Source organism: Vulpes lagopus, chromosome X (genome assembly GCF_018345385.1).
Source record: "Vulpes lagopus strain Blue_001 chromosome X, ASM1834538v1, whole genome shotgun sequence".
Classification (NCBI taxonomy): Eukaryota; Metazoa; Chordata; class Mammalia; order Carnivora; family Canidae; genus Vulpes; species Vulpes lagopus.
In genome coordinates, this window is record NC_054848.1 from 82,542,060 (window position 1) to 82,566,165 (window position 24,106).

A 24,106-nucleotide genomic window follows, 5' to 3' on the forward strand; every position below is an offset into this window, starting at 1 on the left:
AATCTTGGTAAGAGCAGTTCCTCTTCTACTAACTAGAGGGTGACCATAAGAAGATGACTTCTCTTCTCTGGAGCCCAATATCCTTTTTTCACATTTCAACAGGGTTGATGATCTCCAAGATCTTTCCAACTCTATGATTCTATTTGCTTATTTATTTGCATGGAATTATATCACCCTTAAAAATTTCTTTTTTTGTTAAAAGATTTTATTTATCCATGAGAGACACACAGAGAGACAGGCAGAGACAGATGCAGAGGAAGAGGCAGCCTCCATGCAGGGAGCCCGATGTGGGACTCAGTCCCAGGACCGTGGGATCACACCCTGAGCCAAAGGCAGACACTCAACATCTGAGCCACCCAGGTGTCCCACCTTTCAAAAATTCTTTTTATTTATTTATTTATTCAAAATTTCTTAATGGCATCTGGAGCCACTCTAATTTTCTGTGAGCCAAAGTGAGAATATAGATTAATGGTCACCTCTATTCTCAGTGTCTCTTTGAAAAAGATCCACTGTTGCTTGCCTGCAGCAAATCCAAACTGGAAAAGAGGTGAGATAGTTGGGTTTTTACAAATACCTCCAGAGAAACCCAAGCAACACACAAACAACAGATATATCATGTATTTTTTTAAAGATAACTTTCATCTGCAGTTTGTGTCTGTGGTCTACCTATCAATTATCTTGACCTAAAAAGATGTCATGGATCAGAAAAGGGGTAAGAGAGAATTCTAGTACAAAGTTTCCACTATTTTAATGGGCTAGAAGCAACCAACCAGATGGGAAATGTGCTTGATTAGGTCAACCAGCTTTAACTGGAGGACGGGTTAAAATAAAATGGTCAATCCATTATGACCTTTTGTCTAATTAATGCTTACTTGATTCAACTAAGTTTTTAAGTTACACCCAATTGTTTGATATCGCATAGATGTGACCACCCAGTGCACAGAGTATTATGATTTGGCTGTTTGCCACCTCCCACTCCTTGCAAATTGATTCCACTTGGATTAAGGACAAGAATGTGATGAGATGAGTAGCTTGGTAATAAATTTGTTTATACTAAGCCTAAAACAAGGTAGACAGAATGGGAGTCCTTGGAACAACACTTTTTGGTAGAGTAGCTTTATGTAGTAAACTGAATTAGAGCTCTCTGATGAGGTATAGCCATCTGCTATCTCCTCCTGCTTAGCTATGCCAAGAGAAATAAGAAATGAGTGGATCACTGAAAGCTGCCCACATTCTAAGCTGATTCAGCCTCTACCACCAAAAATTGAGTAACATAGCCAGCAATAAAATAAAAGTAAAATGGGTTAATTTAAGAATCAGCTGACTTAAGGTATTATTTGGCTGAGTGGCTGTTATAATAACATGCAATAATGTATGAAGTGGGCCCAAATAAGGATAAAATAAAGAACATAAAAAAATAACATAAAGGGAATGTGAGCAATTTAAATTTCCTATAAACCTTTCTGTGTTTTCTAAATTTTTGACAATCAACCTGCATTGCCATTGAGATCAGTAAGAAAACAAATCTAAAGGGACTTAAATAATGCTCCATGGGTTGACCATTTTGTTAAGTTACATTGTATAGTAAAACCTCAAATAAGCAGAACCTAACTTGTAATCCATCAGCATTTGGCTTTCTTTTTCTAATAATCTATTTTGAGAAGAGACAAATCACAGGAAAGCAAGCATATACAAGAGAGGAGATGAAAACAGATTTGAATCTGTTTGAAAGCATTGTTCAAATTGTTTTCTAAATATTTTGTTTTGTACAGGTAATATAAGCTAGAAAAGAGCTGTGATAAAATATCATTTTGGTCCTTCATAACCACCAACTGAAGCCACTGTGCTAGTAGCAACAGGTGAAGAGAAAAATAATCAGTTGTATATGAGAAGTAGGCTTTATTCCACTAGGTAAGTCAAATGGTTCATGGGAGTAGAGTGTTTTTCTTCTCTGCAGATAATGAAAATGCTAAGGCAAATTAAAGAGAGCTTAGTTTTGGTCAAAGCAGAAGGCTTTAATGAAAAAGAATCCAAGAAAGGATAGAGTGGTCTTAGATAGGAGTTTATGACAGAATCGAGCAAAGGAAGACATGATCATGCACAAGACAGGATTAGTAGGCTATAAAAGGTGAGTTTGGTTGATATGCTGGACTTGAGAAATACCAAAGAGGGAAATAGGAGATAGGATCAGACACAGAGCTAATGGATCACCTCAGTGGATCTTGTTACTCAATATTTTGCAGGTCTAGCCCAGAGCTATAGTTCCTAGGCTAAAGGACTGGATTAGGTTTGAGAGAATTCTGATCCATGCAGCCTATAGCTGCAGCCCCATTCATTCCCTACCCTTGCCCTCAATGATCCTTGCAATTCATACTAGAGGGCAGTGCTACCTCCTCTAGGAGAAGTAGTCTTTGGTTTTGAGTTGATATCTTTCTTAGAAACTTCCCTTAGGCCTTGCCTCTGTAGAATTCTTTTTTTCTTTTCCTTCCTAGAATTCTTAAAAACTCAGCTTTTGACTGAGACCTAGCTACAAGTAGAGGATGATATTTCATGTCTACTCCTCTGCCATGCCTAGAAAAAGGAATTAGAAACTCTGATCAAGGAAGCTGAAAGGTAACTTCAGCCTTTTCTGAATCCTCTCAAACAGCTCTAGCATAGTAAAGAGACTATCTGAGGCTGAGAGAGGTTAAGTTTCTGTGAAGAGTCCAGGGATGCTTTGAGTGAAAGTAGTGGGGAAACTGCCGGGAAGAGCTTTTGACTTTAAGCTTAGATTCAGAGTCAGTTGATAATGGAAAAATTAAATATGAGTGAGAAAGGTATCAAGTTATACTCTAGGCATTTCTTTTTTAAAAAAAGGCTTGTTCTAAAAGAATTAACTGCTTTACTGGCTGATATGTTTGGGTTCAGCTGTTTTAATAAAGAGATTATTTTTTATAATAAAAGGGAGGAAAGCTTGCTTAACTATTTTAAACATGCCTATGACTTAAGTCTTATTGCTTTGGTCCATGTGACTGTGGCAAGCCACTGCCAATAACCCCTTGAAAGTAGAATCTGGAAAACTAAGAGCACAAAGTAAAAACAAATGTTCAAAGGGATTTATTTTAGGGAGCAGGGTAGGGGCTTAAAAGGCAGGGTCGGCAGGAGAAGGGAAAAAAAGAATAAAACTTAAAGGAAATTGCTCAGTTCAACCCACTACTTCTGTATCTTTTACCCTGACAATATCTCTTACATCTCTTCCATCATGTTCAGAATATAACCCTGAGGCCCAGTGAGCTCCTCACCTATCTAGCAAAGACTATTCAATTATGTTGCTTCGATTCTCTTTACTTACACAGGAAAAGAGACCATGACAGTTGTGGAAAGATTTTGAATAAAAAGCAATAAGAAAACAAAGGAACTTCTTCTTAGCCCTCAATTATCCAAACAACACAATTAAGCAGACTCTTCTTCTTCCCTCTACTTCCTATGCATTCCCGTCAACTGAGGTCACAGAGGACTGGGATTCAGATGTATGTTTGCTGGAAGTTTTTTTTTTCCTGGCACTAATCTCATAGTATCTGAGTTATAAATTATGCTCATTAAATACTTTCTAGAGATTCAAACAAAATGAAAAAGAAAACAAAGTGCCTCCTACTTTTTTCTGTGAAAATAGAGACCTTCTTATCTTAGTCCAAATTGGGCCTGCTATTTTGCAATGACTAAACTTGGAGGTGGTTCTCTACTCTTCCTTAGGTTTCATATCCATTGCAGTTTACATTCAAATGGCCTTTTTGGTGATAGCTGTGTAATGAACAAAACTTATTAAAGTTACTTTCCGAGGGCCCCCTTTCACTGGAATTAGGCTTGAATAACCCCATAGACTGGTCATCCTCAGAGGGTTGTATAGTAATTCATTAATTTCTTGCCCAGGCAGAACAATTTGTTGAACTGGAGTGAGCTTTTCCATTGCCTCACCAAGAGAAGATTCCAATCTCACAACTTTTCACTCCTGGGTAGGAGAAAGAGAACACAGTAAGTATACCTTCTCCATCCTAGGCCTTTCACAGGATTTCAATATGAATGATTCCAAGCCACACAACGCCACTCTATGCAAAGAGCTTGCAAATTGCTAAACTTTCCTGGATTGCTGAACAAATAAACATGATATGTGTCAGGTCTACATAGCTAGATGTTGCTATTTATAAGGGTTTTTACAAATTTAACAAAAAAGAGGGCATGTTAATATATAAGTAATCCTCAACTTACTAATGAGATGTGTCCTAAACATTTATAAGTCAATGATTTGGAAGTTGGAATGCGTTGCTCCATAGAAACTGTGTTATATATGTGGTGGTCAGGTTTCTAGGCCAGTCTGCAAAGGCTGATTTAACCCACATGGAGCAGTTATATTAGAGCTCTGGCAGAGGTCCTAGGTCCTGAGAGCAGATGGAAAAGCATGCTTTCTTCCCATTCTTTGTGTCCAAAGAAAACCAAAGCAAAGACTTAAAAATGGGGAAATCTAAACTGACTTTTCCACTCCTATACTTGTTTTCACCCTTCTCCCATCTCCCAGGGATCCACTGCTCTTATGTTGTCCAAAGACATCTACTATGACCTTCTAGTCTTCATAGCTGCCAAACTTCCTCATTGCTCCTGGTCCTAACCAAAATGAAACTTCCAAGTGCTCCTGAACATCTAGTTCAGTTCACCTTCACTCTGGTATGAGTGATTAATCATCTCAACCTCCAAAAGGTACATCTATGATTAAAAGTTTCATCAATACCAAATGAAGCCCAATTGGTGAAATTCTAGGGAAAATAACTAGATGACATGATAACCTTTAGGAAGGTTTGGAACGTGGTAGATATTTGGGGACGTGAAAAAGGAGCTACTAGGTAGACAGCATGGCCTTGCCTGAGAGGCAGCCATAGCAGTCAGTTAACCAAAGCTGTGCCCCTTTCACAGCATCTTTCTTTCCTCCACGTCTGACCACAGAGGGCTCCCTAAAGGTTTCAGATTTTCCCCTAACAACTCCCATGACAACAACGGGTGAAAGGCATTCATTGATATTGTGAGTCTTCGGTGAATTGGGTCTATCTCACTAGGAGTCAGCCGAAAATTCATAGAAAGTTGGTAACATTGTAGAATAGGTGGTGTTATTGGATGACATCAACATAGGACATTTAATGAGAGAAGCAAGATGTCTGAGAGCTCTTAGATCTGGATCAAGCCTTCTGATACTTGTCAAGGGTGCTTTTCTTGAGGATTTTTGTGATTTGCACAGTCTTCCAAGGCCACTGTGGTCAATTAACATGTTAATTAAAGCATAAGTGCTAATGAGGCCAAGATCAGAGGTCAAATCCACATTGGGGCCAGTTGGCTTCAATCCATCCCATATATTCACAGCCCATAGAAACCTGCCGTCTATCAAGGGGGTCCAGATGAGTGAGTATAAATGGCCTAAGGCACATCCATTTGCAGTGCTGGGAAAACACTACAAAGCACACAACCAGTGATGGTGAGTCAACTGCAGTGTCTTCTACAAACTCCAACACATTTTTAGGAACAGATAGATTCTTGCACAGTGCCTAAAATGCCTATTACACCCCATCAAAGGGAAAACCCTTCAAGAGCTTCCAAGATCTTTCTTGCTGTGAGAGAAAGATAGAAAGATAGAGAAAGAGATTGTGTGCCTATGTGTGTCTGTGTGTTTCCTTCCCCAGGGGAAAGAATGATACTGGAAATTAGATGAATGTGTGTCCCAGCTGCTTAATCTGCTTGTACTAACCAATAGGAAGAAACAGAGCTAGATCCCAGGTGGCAGGACGGCAGAGGGTATTATAGGGGGCTGCAGGGCAGCCGCATGCTCAGTACTGAAGCTTTTCTGAAGCATAAATATTATGATTTACAGAGGGTACCTGTGATAATTGGAGAAATGAAGACACACTGGGTTTCTTTAGGAGAGAATCAGTCATAGAGAGCTGACAAAGTCAACAGAGGCTAATAGGAAAACAAAATATATGTGGATGTATTTAGCAGTTGCTGCTAGAATTGTGATTATTCTGAAAATATGCTAAGAACATATGCTAAGAAACAAGGGAGCAGGAGTTTATAGAGTGTATGAAGATGCCCTTATGTTTAATTCAGAATCTTGTTATTTCCAAGGATATGTGGACAGAGCAATGGGTCTTAGGGTCAAAGTCTCCATAAAAGAGAAAATAAAGTAAAATAGAGAAGAGATACTGACAGGAGCCCCAGAAAGCAATGGATTCCTCAGAGATAAATATATGGGGATAATTCTTGATAATTAGGCTGTTGTTGCTGCTTCATAATCATACCATTCTTGTAGGAGAAGGAGCAATGGGGGAAATTGTCCTGAATTCAAGCCAGGCAGTCAAGGAGTAACCAATCTTATTTTGGTTGGCAATGCCAACCTCAGAAGGGACCAAGCAGTGCCTCCAGTGGAAATGACATAACATCCCCTAAAAGATGGTCTTGCCAATGGATCCTGGGAAAAGGGGATCATCATAATATTGCTGTATTGCTTAGATATATGTGAATCTCCAAAGACGTGAGGTGGCTCATCATGTGGTCCAGGTACTTGACAATGAAACAGACAGGTGCACCTGTCTGATAACTGAATGACAAGGCCAGCCTTGTTAACATTCAAATGTGTTATCCGTGCAGGAAGCAAGGACCTCTCAGGCCGGGCAGCTGACCTCCCTCAAATTCAGCTTGCTCTGCAACAGGCCTCTCCACAAGGTTTTTGCTCAACTCAGTGGAGCTTGGAAATTCACCAACTCCATCACACTCTGCCAACAGAGTGTAGGCTTAGACGGGCACCCATCCCAAAGGGAGCCCCAGCTTTGAAAATTTGGCAAACTCCTATGCGCTGTTTTCCTGCTGGCCATTACCTTATGGCTTGTTTCTCACCAGCTGCCTTTCTGCTTTTCTTTTCTGGAAGGCTGCAATCTCTACTGGTTGTAAGCCATGGCCCACTTGCCTATGGGGCAGAAGAGACACAAAAATAGTGAAGACAGTGGAGCAGAGTGGGACATAGGAAGACTCTAATTAAGTGTGAACCCTACTTACCCATCTTTGCCCATTGGTGGGGGCACAGGAAGGGGTTTTGTGAATCCTTTTTTTCCAACCAGCCAGAAAGTCTCTTCTGTGCCTTTGCCCTTATTATAGAAAATACAGAAAATTTTAAACATGCTATAACCAATTTTCCCAATTGTCCTTATTTTCTGGTCAATGGGGTATAAGCATTCAGTTGGGCTCAGAAATTGGCTCTGTTTCACCCTCATCACCATTCCCTGGAGTCTTCCTTCTTACACAGCTTCCTTACTATATATACCCGAGCCTCAGGCAAGTTCCATAAGCTGACACAGCAAGCAGATGAAAAGTTAACACCATTTGGTGGCACCAGGGTGGCTTAGTTGGCTCAGCTTCCAACTCTTTATTTCCGCACAGGTCATGATCTCAGGGTTGTGAGATCGAGCCCTGCATAGGGCTCCATGCTGGGCATGGAGTCTGCTTAAGATTCTCCCTCTCTCCTTCTCCTTCTGCCCCTTCCCCTCTCTAAAAAAAAAGAAAGAAAAAGAAAAATGAACACCATTTGAAGCTGTCATCCAGATGCTTTGTCTACCCACTGTCACATAGCTCCATCGTTGGGAATGTGTGGTTGTTTGGCTTCATAGAAACCAAATATCTGGATGGTGAATTCAAGATTTTGTTTGTCATTTTTGCCCTGATCTTTTAGCCTTAGGTATTCCATTGTCTTTTGTATCTAGAGTACAAATATTCAGAGTCTATCTCCCCCAAACACTCGCCAAAGGCTCTCACGAAATTCAAAAATTGGAATAGATATGGAAAGCAAGCTGTGCAACTTTAAAGGCCAGGGCACCCTGGCTGCTTAGAGCAGGCCACATTTCTTAAAAAAAAAAAAAAAACATTTTATTTATTTATTCATGAGACACACACACACACACACACACACACACACACAGACACACACACACACAGAGAGAGAGAGAGAGAGGAGAGAGAGAGAGAGACAGAGAGAGACAGAGAGAGAGAAACACAGGCAGAGGGAGAAGCAGGCTCCATGCAGGGAGCCCAATGCGGGACTCAATCAGGGGAATCCAGAATCATGCCCTGATCGAAGGCAGGCACCAAACCACTGAGCTACCCAGGTGTCCCAAGCAGTCTACATTTCTGCAGTGTTCTTTTTTTCCTTCCAAGGGATTTTCACAGGTAGAGAGAGACCCCAGGGAAGCCTCCATCTACAGCCCAGTTTCTTGGTTGTCGAGAACCATGGATTCTGAGAAGAAAAAAGGAGTGTAAACTCCAGCTGGTCACCCCAGAGCCTAAGTGATGACCTCAGAGGAGCCAAGTTTTCTGCCTCTGCTTCACCCTCCCCTCTTTCCAATAAGCACTCTTCTCAATGTGTTTCACTCTCCTCCTTTCAATTGTCTTTCAACTGTTCTTTCATTTCTTCCAACTCATAAGGGAAAAAAATGTGTTTACTAAGACTGAGAAAAGTAATGGGATGTGTTTCCAACTCATTAACCTGAAATATGGTCTCACTCTTGGCTGATCTCATTTGGAACAGTTCTAAATTGTTTAACTTAGCAATTCACTTAGATTTGACCCCCTTTAAATATCAAATTCATTTTTCTCTATTATACATCACATATATTCATCCCTTAACAATAATGCAATAATAATAATAATAATAATAATAATAAGCACATTTAATGGAAGAATCTAAAAGCATTTTGCAGATATTTGGCTCAAGGCTCTGAATAAGCCCACTATAGGCAAGTAGGAAGAGAATACCACAACAGCCCAATCTTCACTAGCTGACAACCAACTCACCCTAAACCTCAAATAATTGGACTGTTTGGAGCCACTCTGTTTTCAGAAGTGAACAACTTTAAAATACACTCATAACACCTATTATATTTATTCTACCCTCACTATACCAGGTGTAGAAATACAGAAATGGCTCTGTGCTTTAGAAGCTCACAGTGTCGTTAAATAAAAACACTATCAGGCCATGTTTTGGGCTCTAAATACAAGCCCAAATCTTCTGCCCTCCTAAGCTCTTTTCCTCACAGTACCTAGTACAGTGTCTCATACAGAATAGTTGTTTAGTACATAGACTATTCCATTAACTGGAAAACTCAATCCTTGAGTACTTGGAATACTCAAGGTGTCATTGGACCTCACTTTGCTAAAACATACTCTTAAAGCTCAAACTTGAGGATCCCAACTCCCAAGCATATCTGGCTATTTGTCTTGAGATCTAGAGACTATAGGCACAGCATGCCAATCCCCAAAGGAGCTTTGTAGATTCCAGGATTGTCCAGATATTTGGGTGAGTCCTGGGACACACACTGGGATGCCAAAACCAATGATTGCAAAAGAAAATGGGAGTGTTATGGACCCAGGCAAGCTTCCAAATCAAAGAGTATGCAGGGGAGCCCCAGGGGCTCTCTGAGGTTATGGAGCCCATCCAGGAGAATTCTTAGAATCCTAGCTCTCTGTTTACCCACCCTATTTCCAAAATTCTGCTAAAGAGAGAAAAGGGGGAAAACAAGTATGCAACCACTAAAACCTAAAGCAAGCCCTTTGACTTAGTATCAATCCCTAGGCAGTCCCGGACACCCCCCCCCCAAATAATAGCATCTTACTTTGGCCTAACACTTTTAAGACACTTTGGCATATCCTGTCTTTTTTAATTCTCACAAAACCTCTAGAAGGTGAGCTTATTATTAACTTCATTCTGAAAAGAGGGACACTGAGTTTCATGGAAATTAAATGATTTGTCAATAAGCACACATAGCTGGAACTTGAACCCAATTTTACTAGAGTCCAAGTTTTACTTATTTTCTTTTTACTATGAGTTAGCTATTTTTATTGAGATATAACTGACATACAACATTATATTAGTTTCAGGTGTACAATATAATGATTTGATATATATTGCATGTATACTGTAAAATGTTCATCACAGTAAGTCTATTTAACAACTTAGACTCCAAATTTTAAATGCTCTTCTTTCTATACCATGCAACTTTTCCAACACCCTGAAGTCAAGGGACAGGTCTAGAGGCCAAAAAGCAACTGTTGAGAATTTTAAAGATTGTGATTAATGAGCTTCCTGATAATCACAGGTCAGAAGAGGCTTCTATGTGAAGAAATGGAAGCATAGAGAGGATAAAATTACTTGTCCAGTGTCACACATTGAGTCATTGATGGGACAAGAATTAGAGACCAGACATTTTGACCTTCATGACTCTGCCAACACAACCTCATTACTTCCTTTTTTTAAGAGATGGGAGTTGGGGAAGGACAGAAGGAGAATGAGAGAGAGAAAAAATCTTAAGTGGCTCCATGCCTAGCACAGACCCTGACACGGGGCTCAGTCTCACAACCCCAAGTTCATAACCTGAGCTGAAATCAAGAGTCAGATGCTTAAGTGACTGAGCCACTCAGGTGGCCCCAACCTCCTCAGCTCAATTGCTGGTATATGTGTGCATGTGCACATGTGTGTGTGCCACATGCTTATACATGTGCAAACTTATATATATGAGTGTTAGGTGTTGAGAATAGGTGTGGAAGAGGTTGGGGAAAAAGAGAAATCACAAATCAAACAGGAGTACAGCTTAGGGGCCTGACAATCAAATCCTATTTGGCCCCAGAATTCAGAGACAAGGTCACAAGTGTCCACCTCTGGCAATGACATAAACTGGCTTAGAACAGCCATTCAGGAAAGTCTTCTCAGAATGTAAATGTACCTAAGAGGCCCTAGTAAATACAGCTGATAAGCCTAGATATATACAAAGGCTCAGCAAGAAGCTTCAGACGTCAGAAAAACAATAACTGAAATAGGACTCATGTAAGAGAAGAGGTAATAAGATGACTTATCACTAGGCAATTAGGAAAGAAATATTTTAAAAAGTAGAATTGGCCAGTTACACACTGATGATTTGTTGCCAGTACAGAGGGGATTGGAACAGGCAGTAGGACAACTTCTCAGAGGCTGAGCTTATCACCTCTAAATGAGTCCTCCCCCAATCTACCTCAGCTTTCTCAGTTTGATGTCTTTCTTTGTAACCCCCACCCACCTAATTATTCAACTGCACTATGTTCTCTTCTCTCACCCAATCCAATCTACACCTTTGATTCCACTAGGGGAAACAACTAAGTGTTACCACTCCAGTGAAGGAGATAGAGTAGGAAAAGAGTGTTGTTATTGGATCCAATCCTTGAGTCCAAGAGAAGAAGCTCTGATAGAGGAATTTCAAGGATCAGTCAGCTGGAAGGGAAGATGATTTCAACTATCATCTTTGCCATCACAAAGGCTATCAAATGTGGCCCTTCTGACCTATGTACTAAAGTGATTCTTGCTCTCTAGCAACACAAAGTGAACAAGGGATGGAAATGTTGAATTAGAATTTCTGAAGTGTGCTGGTGAGATGGTCTTATTGGGATATATTGTATGTCCCCAAAGGGCAAGAAGTCTTCTGTCCCCCGGTCCCTAGTATGTAATGTCCAATACCTGCCTCTGGTTGGGGGCAGAGGTACAGAGGCAGAAAGGACCTCCTATTTTCTCCTTTCTTTGGGACTTCCTATTCTCTTCTTTCTTCACATTGCTCCTTCCTTTCCCCTGCTCCCCCCCCCATTCTCTCTCAGTATCTCCCTCTCAATCAGGAAGCCTCACTAAGCAAAGTCTGACATGGCCTTAGGGGAAGCCTCTCCCTGCCTCTTCCTCCAGCTTGTTATAGCGTGTTCCCAAATTCCTTGGGGTAAGGAAAACTGTGAAGCTGCAAAGGGCCCTTTTGAAGTAGTCCTGCTTTTGTACTCCAAACACCCAAAGGTATGATTTGTTTTGTTTTGTTTTTGAGATTTTATTTGGGCTCGATGGGTTCTCAATCCCATGACCCTGAGATCAGGACCAGAGCCAAAACCAAGAGCTGGGCACTTAACCAACTGTCCACCCAGGTGCCCCATACCACAATAAATTAACTGTTTTGATTCTTTCCCTTTTGCCTTCCTACAATCTTATCACTAAACCAAAGGGTGATTTTTCCTATTGTTTCTCATCACACTAGAATATAATCTAAAGTCCTTCCAATCGGAGGACAATCATCATATGGTTTCACTCATGGGCAGAATATAAGAAATAGTGAAAGGGATTATAAGGGAAAGGAGAGGAACTGAGTGGGAAAAATTAGGGAGACAAACCATGAGAGACTCCTAACACTGGGAAACAAACAAAGGGTTTCGGAAGGGGAGGTGGGCGCGGGAGGGGGGAGGGGGCAATGGGTAACTGGGTGATGGGCACTGAGGAGGGCACTTGATGGGATAAGCGCTGGGTGTTATACTACGTGTTGGCAAATCGAACTTAAATAAAAACAAATGTAAAAAACAATGAAGAAGTTGTCTATTCCAAAGATATGATTGTTCCCGACTGGAATTTGGGGGGCAATAAAAACCATGGGGGTGTGGGCATATTTCTCCTTTTCAGTTGCAAAATTGTCACCTCTTCAGCTTTTCAGCTTTTAAATGATGGAATCTGTGCCCAGCAATACTGAGAGGAAAGTGCCTCAGGAAATAAAGCCACCTTTATCCTCCTCTGCTAAGAAATGTCAATATAGAGAGGGATCACAAAAGCCTTGAGTGATGTGATTCACTGTTCAAATAATATTGCCCATCATCTCACTGAATTCTCTGCAGAGGTGGGAAAAGAACCTCTGTCCCCTCATAAATGACTCATCCCATCTGCTAGAAGATATTAGGATCCATTGGAAGTGAAAAACTAGAACTAGCAAGGAAAGGAAGTGATCAACTAGAATCAAACCTTCCAAACTTTAACTTCTGAAATTCTTTTACATGTAAATTGCCACCATTTGAGGAAGGCTTGCCAATGACAGGAGCAAAGTGTGCATCACTCAGTACCTGGGTTTTGCTTTGCCCAAGTATAATCGCTGAGAAAATGACTCTCATGCACCATGGTACCATAGAAAGAGCACTGAGTGAGGAGTCAGACCTCCTGGGTTTTGGCCTGATTCTGCCATCAATTGACTGTGTGACCCTGATCAAGTTACTTCACCTCTCTGGGCCTTGGTTCTTTGTCTAAAAATGAAAAAGTTAGATGATCAGATGTCTAGAGTCTCTTACAAATGGAGAAGCCAGGGGGCTCTGGGGTTACCAGAAGAAGATGAAAAGAATCCAGTGGAGATGGCAAAAAAGAAAGAAAGAAAAGGGAAAATTATTCTAATCCTGAATCCCAGATCAAGCGATAGACATAACAGAGAAAAGGTGCTACAAAATGTTTGTCTTTCACAGGAACTGACTTTATTCCTCCTGGTCCTTGGGAAAAGACATAAAGCCACTCTGTAAATGGGGGGAGGGTGTCAATGGTATGGATGAAAAATTAGAAAGGTGACCACTGAGCAGGCAAATAGAAAACCCAAATTCACTAATACTTTGGCTTATTGAATCATGTCTTGAATTGCCAAAGATGAAACAAAATGGAAGTTAGAAGATGTAAATAATAGTGCAACTCACTGAAAAGCCAAATTCTGGGCAAGAAAGAAAGATGCAGCTCATAGTCTGAAAAATTCAGAAGGACTTCTAACAATCCTCACTGTAGCCATATTTTAAAGAGAAGAAAACTGAGGCAGAAAGGAACACTCTCTTGGGACCATAAATTGGCTTGGAAATTCTGCCCAAATTATAGCTCTAAGTCTCAGACATCCAGGTAAACCCTTTCGGCAGATGTGTCCAAGTGGTTTGATTAAAACACACACAAACACAAACACACACACACACACACACACACACACACACACACAAAAGGACATTATACCCTGAGCTCTGTCCTTCCTCGAAGCTCCACTTCATAGCCCTCACTCAGAGCTTGAAGAATTGTCACCGTGCTATGACTGACATGAATGCGGTAGGCTGTAAAAGAAAGACAGGTGTGATTTTGGATTCTTCCAGGTAAAATCAGTGAGAAAACATTAATGTAATAAATACCCCCCTCCTAAATGAAGGAGACCCTAAGGAAAGTCCCAGAGAGAGCTTCAGGTAGGCTTTCACAGGAGGAGGAAAAGAGAGTGGTGGCCTTCTTCTCCAGGCCCAAATAAGGTGTTAGCTATAGCACCTATCAGCCTCCTACACACTATCTCAGATGAAAGGCCATGCAATAGGAAGGTGTTAATTTAACTCCAGGGTTGTGTTTGAGAAACCAGCTACCACTACTGTGCTCTCAGCTGAAATGTGACCTCCTCAGAGGGAAGTTAGGCTCTAGCAGCTTCATCCACAGGCTACTGCTAAAGCAGAGCTCCCGAGGTCTATATATCCTACTTAAGAGACAAAAGGGTGTCTTTTAACATGCACATTCGTACAACTATCTTCCAATACTGCTGCACTTAAAATAACATCAATAAAAAATGTCCCAAGATCTCTGTCAACATTCTATGGCAATTATAGATTTATAAATTTCCTTTGGGTGGATGCATCTAGCTGTGTAGACACACGAATGTATCTTTTCCAACTAATGAGCCCAACTTGGGATAAGAGTGTTAACATTGAGGACTATGACTAAAAATTTTATGTAGCAACTAAGTGGAATTCTTTGGTGAAGAACAATCATTTATTATTAACTCAGATAGTATCCTTGACTTTCTTGAAAAGTATTATCCTATGAAGTAAGATCTTGTTCAAGTTGAGTCTTAAATACAAGTCCAAGAGTTATTCCCATATATACTTGAGAAAATAATTCTTTCAGAGGCTGAGAACAATCTAAGCAGGAAGGCATGGCTGGAAAGAATTTCAAGAAATTTCTATGTGTTCTCGTAATAACTTGCAGATAATAACATAACATAATAACATAACTTTCCTTCGAGCTCAGTACTGTTATTTGTGTCTTACTCACTGGCCTGAGTCATGGTCACCCATGACCTCTGCTCAGAAAGGGTTCCTAAAAGCCACATGCTCATCTAGGTGCCCCTAGCCAGCTCCCTGTGCACCATTCCACTAGCATCTGGTGGTCAGTCATAATCCTACTAGCGAGGAATACACAGGTCAAAAGAGAGAGACAGCTCATTCCAACTAGCACTCAGGAGTGTGGCAAGGAGAATCACTCCAGAACTGGGTCACCAGCTACTTCTATTCCAGAGTCAGTGATTTCAACTGGGCATAAAGTAGATATTGATGAAATTAATTTTTAATAGACCTATGACATATCCTGGTCTCATATTCAACATGAGGCTACCTCTACAAATCTTCAGTCAGGTGTGGAGCTTAATGCCCTATTTTGGCCCCAGTCATTAATTTCCAGAAAAGCACACTAACCAGCTCTTTTAGTGCTGAGACCACATATGTCTGCTTCTTTGTTTCCCTCACAATGCCTTCCTTGCATAGTCAGTACTTAACAAACAACTGCTGTGCATGATTCACTCTTTTCTTCTTCCTAGCTGATCACTGGACAAGGTGCTACCTAAATCTGAAAATTCAGTTTCTGCTCTCAGCTCTCTTTCCAATATGAAGTGAGTGGAGTTTCCCTGGTGCAGACCAGAATATGACTTCAGTCTTCTACAAGCTTACATCAGTCCAGTGTGCTGTGCCAAATCTGCATTGTGATTCCATGATCAATTTCTCTTCATCTTGGGTTGCAGTTTAAGAGCAGTCATATGCATGCAGTGGTTCCTGGATGACTACTTCCATGGCTTCTGCCATGTCTGTGGAGTTCGAAGACTTTCCCAGATGTGAGAAAATTTATTCTGACAACAGCTTCTAAGTTCCGTGCTGCCTCCTTAATCATGGCCGCACATGCTAGATTGACTAAGACTGGACCCATTGTGCAAGCCCATTTCTGCACATGAGTGATGAGGAGTGGGGTCAGACAGAGCACCACCCACTGTGATATAGGCCACCATATCATCAGGGACTAGTCTGCATATACTGCTGGAGTTTGGGAAGAGTTTATCTTGTCTAGCAGCTGCCAAAGCCAGGGCTTCTACGAGCTTAAGTGATTTTAAATAGAATACCCATGAAACCTGTATATAGAACCTATTATTGTTTTCTGTGCTTTTCCTATATTAGTATAAACAAATTTTTGCTCAACCATGATAAAGGTAAAGGTATGTTGTGATTATGACATTGCCTTAGTACCAGCAGTAAATAACCAATAAAGAGGTGCCAGTAACAGACAGATGGCGTAAATGTTTACAGTTTTATTCTCAAAGAAGGGGGAAAGAAATGCTATTTTGACACCATGCCTGTTTTGATGGAAACTAAAGGTTTTATATACAGGCAAATTGGAATTAATTATTTCAAAATTCCAAGCTCCTTAGACTGAGGGATTATTGCTAGCTAAATTCAATGGGGCTATTTGATAAAACCAGAACTCTTGGGATCCTAACTAGTTCAGAAAGAGGACTAGAGCAGCAAACAGCATTTGGGTGGGAGGCAGCTGATTCTGTGTGTGTCTCCACAAACTATTTGAAAAACTAAAAATGCCAGTCCCCTACTTTCTCTTTTCTAAACATGTCTTCCCCGAACCCACTAGGCTAGCCATTTTTTTTTCTTTACCCCAAAGGACATCTTTAGTTGTTTCAATCAAATTGACTCAGTGTCACTTAGCTACAGCTTCATTTCTGTAACAAGAAAGGTACATGTTTAATCCAACATCACCCCCTACTGGCTTGCCATTAGAAACCAGGAAAAAATGTGTGTAAAATCTTAATCTTCTCAAATTATCTTACTTTTTCAAAAAACATTAAAACATCAGGTATTCTGCTCTCCTTCCCTCTCTTGAAGAATAACCACTTTTTCAACGATAGGAGATTACCATCCCATCCCATCACTTAGGGACTCACGTAACCCTGTTGATTCCATCCGAGAAGCTGTGTTCACAGTGTCTCCAAATAGGCAGTATCTGGGCATGGTAAGGCCCACCACTCCAGCAACAACTGGCCCTGTAGAGTAGCAGTCAGTTGGCATTATAGTCAACAGGTATACAGACAGATGCTTAGATCTGTCAATGGGGACAAATAAGCATAAAAGCCAAACCAGAAAGGCCTCAGCAGAGACTCAGGATCCAAGCATGTTTGTTGCAATTAAAAAAAAAAAAACTGAGCCTTTGTTATGTCTTAGGGTTGGAAAGAAGGATCTCATGGGACTATTCATTTCCCAAGAGAATTATTGCTAAGACAATTGGAAAATCTGAAAAGAAGTAGAATTGATTTTCAATCATTTGTGTTAGGGACATGGACAAGCAATATGCATAGATAATTGAAGAATTTTTTTAAATATTTTATTTATTTATTCATGACAGAAACACACAGACAGAGAGAGAGGCAGAGACACAGGCAGAGGGAGAAGCAGGATCCATGCAAGGAGCCCAACGTGGGACTCGATCCCACGTCTCCAGGATCACACCCCTGGCCAAAGGCAGTGCTAAACCGCCACCCGGGCTGCCCTTAAGAACATTTTCTATTTGCCATTAGAATGTATTTTGTTCTTACATTTCAATATGGCCATGTTAGGTGTTCAGTGAACATTACTTGAAAAAAATTTCAGAAACCATTTTGAAAACCTAACTCAGGAGTATCTAGAAAGTTCTCCACCCTTACATTTCTGGACTCTGCTTTGTTTCTATTTAAAATGGTTCAACATTATCTTTTTGCTATTTCCTGAGTTTAAAATAGTAATTAAGTGTTTTTTGCTTCAAAAAGTTATTTCTTAAAAAAAAAGTTATTTCTTTAATTTATAAGGATAAAAATAAATAAGAACTACAAAACTCGGGCAGCCCGGGTGGCTCAGCAGTTTAGCGCCGCCTTCAGCCCAAGGCCTGATCCTGCAGACCCGGGATACAGTCCCACGGCAGGCTCCCTGCATGAAGCCCACTTCTCCCTCTCCCTCTGCCTGTGTCCCTGAGTCTGTTTCTCTCTCCCTCTCTCTCTATGTGTCTCTCATGAATAAATGAATTAAATCTTAAAAAAAGAACTACAAAAATTACGTTTTTCATACTAATTCATTTCTTACCCATTCATATGCATTCATTGAGCACTGAGCTAAGGCACCATGAGGAATAAAAAAGAAATATAACACATGGTCTCAGTTCTTTACGAGTTTATAGTCAAAGAGAAGAGACTACTAAACAAGAAGCAACTAAGCAACAACCCAAGACAATGTATAGTTGAAGTAACATAAATGGTAAAAGCAAAAGTGCTGTAATAATTTAGAAAATGGGATGGGTTTGCTTATTAGGACATGGTTCAGTCAAGAAGAATAAAGAAGGTGGATTTTATTTGAATCTTGATGGGTGGGTAAGATTTGAGTAGGAGAAAAGGGACATGAATCATAGATTTGTGGTTTAGATTGAGCATGGAATTTTGGGAAGCTCTTAGAGAAAGCAGTCAGCCTAGTTCAGGGGCTAGGGAGAAACTGGAGTCAAGATTGAATATTGGGCTGCACAAGATTGAGGACCTTGAACCACAAGAGAATTTTGAGCAGAGAATTATGTGACAATGATTTTTTCCTTTTTTCTTCTCAGATCAGTGTATAGAATGCATTAAAAGGGGAGAAAGTAAAATCAGGGAAACCTGTTAGGTGGCTGTTGCTATAATGCAAGCATAAGGTTGTGAGTACTGGGAAGGAGATTATGGGGAGGTGAAAGAGAGACATTGTGAAAGGAGAATCAACAGATTTATTGGCTAAAAACCATGAAGAAATTGGCGTGGGCTTATGGTTTGTGGAAAAAGGTGACTTGAACTTTTAGACATGTTGAATTCGAAATAATGGTGAACCATCTAAGAAGACATATACTGAAGAGCATTGGAGATGTGGAACTGAAGAACAAATGAGAGATGAGCACTTTTCTTTAAAAGAAAAATACTGAACACTTGCTGTGTGCCAAGCATTCAGGATGCAACATGAGTAAGAAAAGTTTCCTGTCCACAACAGGGATGTCCACTCTCACCACTGCTATTCAACATAGTACTAGAAGGCCTAGCCTCAGCAATCAGGCAACAAAAAGAAATAAAAGGCATTCAAATTGGCAAAGAAGGAGTCAAACTCTCCCTCTTCACAGATGACATGATACTGTACATAGAAAACCCAAAAGACTCCACCCCAAGATTGCTAGAAGTCATACAGCAATTCGGCGGTGTGGCAGGATACAAAATCAATGCCCAGAAATCAGTGGCATTTCTATACACTCACAATGAGACTGAAGAAAGAGAAATTAAGGAGTCAATCCCATTTACAACTGCACCCAAAAGCATAAGATACCTAGGAATAAACCTAACCAAAGAGGTAAAGGATCTATACCCTAAAAACTATAGAACACTTCAGAAAGAAATTGAGGAAGACACAAAGAGATGGAATAATATTCCATGCTCATAGATTGGAAGAATTAATATTGTAAAATGTCAATGTTACCCAGGGCAATTTACACATTTAATGCAATCCCTATCAAAATACCATGGACTTTCTTCAGAGAGTTGGAACAAATCATCTTAAGATTTGTGTGGAATCAGAAAAGATCCCGAAAAGCCAGGGGAATATTAAAAAAGAAAACCATAGCTGGGGGCATCACAATGCCGGATTTCAGGTTGTACTACAAAGCTGTGGTCATCAAGACAGTGTGGTACTGGCACAAAAACAGACACATAGATCAATGGAACAGAATAGAGAATCCAGAAGTGGACCCTCAACTTTATGGTCAACTAATATTCGACAAAGCAGGAAAGACTACCCACTGGCAAAAAGACAGTCTCTTCAATAAATGGTGCTGGGATAATTGGACATCCACATGCAGAAGAATGAAACTCGACCATTCTCTTACACCATACAGAAAGATAAACTCAAAATGGATGAAAGATCTAAATGTGAGACAGAATCCATCAAAATCCTAGAAGAGAACACAGGCAACACCCTTTTTGAACTTGGCCATGGCAACTTCTTGCAAGATACATCCATGAAGGCAAGAGAAACAGAAGCAAAAATGAACTATTGGGACTTCATAAAGATAAAAAAGCTTCTGCACAGCAAAAGAAACAGTCTACAAAACTAAAAGACAACCTACTGAATGGGAGAAGATATTTGCAAATGACCTACCAGATAAAGGGCTAGTATCCAAGATCTATAAAGAACTTAGTAAACTCAACACCAAAGAAACAAACAATCCAATCATGAAATGGGCAAAAGACATGAACAGAAATTTCACCAAAGAAGACATAGACATGGCCAACAAGCACATGAGAAAATGCTCCGCATCAATGGCCATCAGGGAAATACAAATCTAAACCACAATGAGATACCACCTCACACCAGTGAGAATGGGGGAAATTAAGAAGACAGGAAACAAGAAATGTTGGAGAGGATGGGGAGAAAGGGGAACCCTCTTGCACTGTTGGTGGGAATGTGAACTGGTGCAGCCACTCTGGAAAACTGTGTGGAGGTTCCTCAAAGAGTTAAAAATAGACCTGCCCTATGACCCAGCAATTGCACTGCTGGGGATTTACCCCAAAGATGCAGATACAATGTAACGCCGGGACACCTGCACCCCGATGTTTCTAGCAGCAATGTCCACAATAGCCAAACTGTGGAAGGAGCCTTGGTGTCCATCGAAAGATGAATGGATAAAGAACATGTGATCTATGTATACAATGGAATATTACTCAGCCATTAGAAATGACAAATACCCACCATTTGCTTCAATGTGGATGGAACTGGAGGGTATTATGCTGAGTGAAGTAAGTCAATCGGAGAAGGACAAACATTATATGGTCTCATTCATTTGGGGAATATAAATAATAGTGAAAGGGAATAGAAGGGAAGGGAGAAGAAATGGGTAGGAAATATCAGAAAGGGAGACAGAACATGAAGACTCCTAACTCTGGGAAATGAACTAGGGTTGGTGGAAGGGGAGGAGGGTGGGGGGTGGGGGTGAATGGGTGACGGGCACTGAGGGGGGCACTTGACGGGATGAGCACTGGGTGTAATTCTGTATGTTGGCAAATTGAACACCAATAAAAAATAAATTTATTATTAAAAAAAGACACAGATGCAATGAAACGCCGTAACACCTGCACCCCAATGTTTATAGCAGCAATGTCCACAATAGCCAAACTGTGGAAGAAGCCTCGGTGTCCATCGAAAGATGAATGGATAAAGAAGATGTGGTCTATGTATACAATGGAATATTACTCAGCCATTAAAAATGACAAATATCCACCATTTACTTCAACGTGGATGGAACTGGAGGGTATTATGCTGAGTGAAATAAGTCAATTGAAAAAGGACAAACATTATATGGCTCCTTTTCATTTGGGGAATATAAAAATTAGTGAAAGGGAATAAAGGGAAAGGAGAGAAAATGAGTAAAAATATCAGTGAGGGTGACAAAACATGAAAGACACCTAACTCTGGGAAACGAACAAGGGGTAGTGGAAAGGGAGGTGGGCGGGGGTTTGGGGTGACTGGGTGATGAGACTGAGGGGGGCACTTGGCGGGATGAGCATTGGGTGTTATGCTATATGTTGGCAAATTGAACTCCAATAAAAATTAAAAAAAAAAGATAAGGTTCCTGTCATCAAGAAGCTTATAGTCTAAGGGTGTCTGGCTGGCTTGTTTGGTAAAGCAAGTGACTCCTGATCTTGGGGTTGTGAGTTCAAGTCCCATGTTAGATGTAGAGATTACTTTTAAATTTTTTATTTGTTTTTTTTAAAGATTTTATTTATTCATTCGTGAAAGACACAGAGAGAGCAAGACAGTGACACAGGAAGAGGGAGAAGGAGGCTCCCCACAGGAAACCCAATGTGGGACTCGAACCCAGGACCATGAAATCATGCCCTGAACCTAAGGCAGATGCTCAGCCACTGAGCCACCCAGGCAACCCACTTAAGAAATTTTTTAAAAGGGGCATTCAGCTGTCTCAGTCAGTAGAGCATGCGACTCTTGATCTCAGGGTCATGAGTTCAAGGCTTACATGGGCCTACTTAAAATTTTTTTTAACTTTTAAAAAATATTTTTTTAGTTATTTTAGAGAGTGAGTGTGTGCAAGCAAGTGAGGGGGTAGGGGGAGAGAGAGAAGGAGAGAGAATCTCAAGCAAACTCCCTGCTGAGTGTGAATTCCACAATCCTGAAATCATGACTTGAGCCAAAACCAAGAGTTGGATGCTCAAGTGATTAAGCCACTTGGTCACCATCCCCCCCAAAGAATTAAGAAACCTAAAGTCTAATGAAGGAGAGACATATAAACAGATTATGCTGTTGACTATAAGAAGGATCAATAGAAAGAAGCAAGAGTAGAAGCAAGGAGATGTTATTGCAGTGATCCAGGCAAAAGATGCTGGTGGCCTAGACTTGAATCATGAGAGGCAAATACAGACAAGACAGATTCAAGAAATATTTAGAAGATAAGATGCTTAAGATTTGGTAAATGGTTGAATGGTGAAATTCAGGGTGAGAGAAGAGTCAAGGAGGATGACTCCCAAGACTAACTGGAATAACTAGGTGAATGGTAGTGCCACCAACTGAAATGGTAAGAGGAGTAAGCATATGTGGGAAGAAAATAATTCTGTTTCAGATTTGAGTCTGAGGTCCACATAGAACATTCAGATAGAAATTTCAGCAGCAAGTCTGATACACAAGATTGAAGCTTAAGGGAGAAGACATGTGCAGAAGTGGGGCTGGAAGTCATCAGCATACAAGTGGTAGTTAAACCATAGACATGGCAGAGAAGAGTATGTAAGGGGAGAAAAAAAGTGAATGAATGATAGACCTTTGGGGGATTATCAATATTTAAGGGGCAGACAGAAACAGAAGAGATGATCAGACAATGGTAGAAAATGAAAGCCAGGATGAAGTGGGTTGAGAAACAGAAATCAAGACATGCAGAGAGCAAGGAGACCACAACTCAGAGCTTTGCAGACAATAGGAGAGCAGCCACAGTTAGAGAGCAGAAGTTGCTAAGAGAGCCAGTGAGTATAATGGAGAAAAAGCATTCAGAGAGTGATGAGCATGTCATAAAAGCCAGTTGAGGGAAGTTGTAAGCATAAAGTATTGAAGGGTGCACTACCCTTTTTCTAGTCTTCCCTTAAGGCACATAGGAAATGTCTCAAACAAGAAAGGTTGATTGAAAGGGTTTGGTACCTAGAACAAGGACTGCTGCCCACTGGGTTAGTACAGGTGCTGGGAAGAGAGTAAACCTTGGGTAGGCATAAAGAATTTAGGCAGCACTAGACGCCTAGATAATCCAGCTGCCAGTAATCAGAGAAGAACTACCCTCCCCCACCTTTTCTAATTTTTCCTTGAAGTACATGTGCATGTCTTTTCTTACATTAGCTGGCTTTCGTTACCTGAATGCAGGCCTATTCTAATCCGGACTGGCACCTCTGGCATGTGTCGCATCTTGAAGGTACCCACGGAGCTCAGGATATCTAGGGACATGTTTGCAATCTCAGCTGCATGCCGACTTCCATTCCTGTTTGGGAGCCCTGAGGCCACCATGTAAGCATCTCCAATGGTCTCTACCTGGGAATCAGGGGAAATAGAATTAGTAGGCAAATAATGTGTGTGTGTGTGTGTGTGTGTGTCTGTTTTACAGAGTTTAAGGGGTATGATGGAGGCTTATTTCTTTTGAAATAAAGAAGATGGAGAGAGACTGTCAGAGGTTCAAGGTCTAACTACACTTTAGAATCATGTAAGGAGCTTTATGTCAAAAATACATATGTACATGTATTTAATACATATATACATATGTATTACATATGTCTATTACATACATATACATATGTATGTGATTACATATGTATATTACATACACATAATATATATTATATAATACATATAATATATATATTAATGTTTAAGTCCCACACCCACAGATTCTAAATGAAGCTACTTTACAGGTTCCTGGAGAGCCCTAGAGAACTAGCAGGCCCAAAGTAACTCCTGAGGGAAGGGAAAGGGAAGACTTCTGGGACTACCCATATATGTCCATGGAAGAGCACCTCAGGAGAAAGTGCATATGGTGCTCCTCTAGCAAGTATTTCTCTAGAAGACTTTAGGTAAATGAGCTAGGTCAGCCTTAAGGCAA

General features: G+C 40.6%; 1 protein-coding gene across 1 annotated transcript in view; it reads right to left on the bottom strand.

The window, feature by feature from the left end:
• Positions 1–6,894: 6,894 nt before the first annotated feature.
• Positions 6,895–24,106, bottom strand: part of GUCY2F (guanylate cyclase 2F, retinal) — a 94,968-nt gene continuing 77,756 nt past the window's right edge. Inside the window, exons 14-18 of the mRNA XM_041741930.1 lie at positions 23,367–23,541; positions 16,878–16,976; positions 13,862–13,956; positions 7,072–7,160; positions 6,895–6,982 (exon numbers count right to left, since the gene is read on the bottom strand). Coding sequence (XP_041597864.1) covers positions 6,895–6,982; positions 7,072–7,160; positions 13,862–13,956; positions 16,878–16,976; positions 23,367–23,541 — 546 coding nt within the window. The remainder of the gene's footprint in view (positions 6,983–7,071; positions 7,161–13,861; positions 13,957–16,877; positions 16,977–23,366; positions 23,542–24,106) is intronic.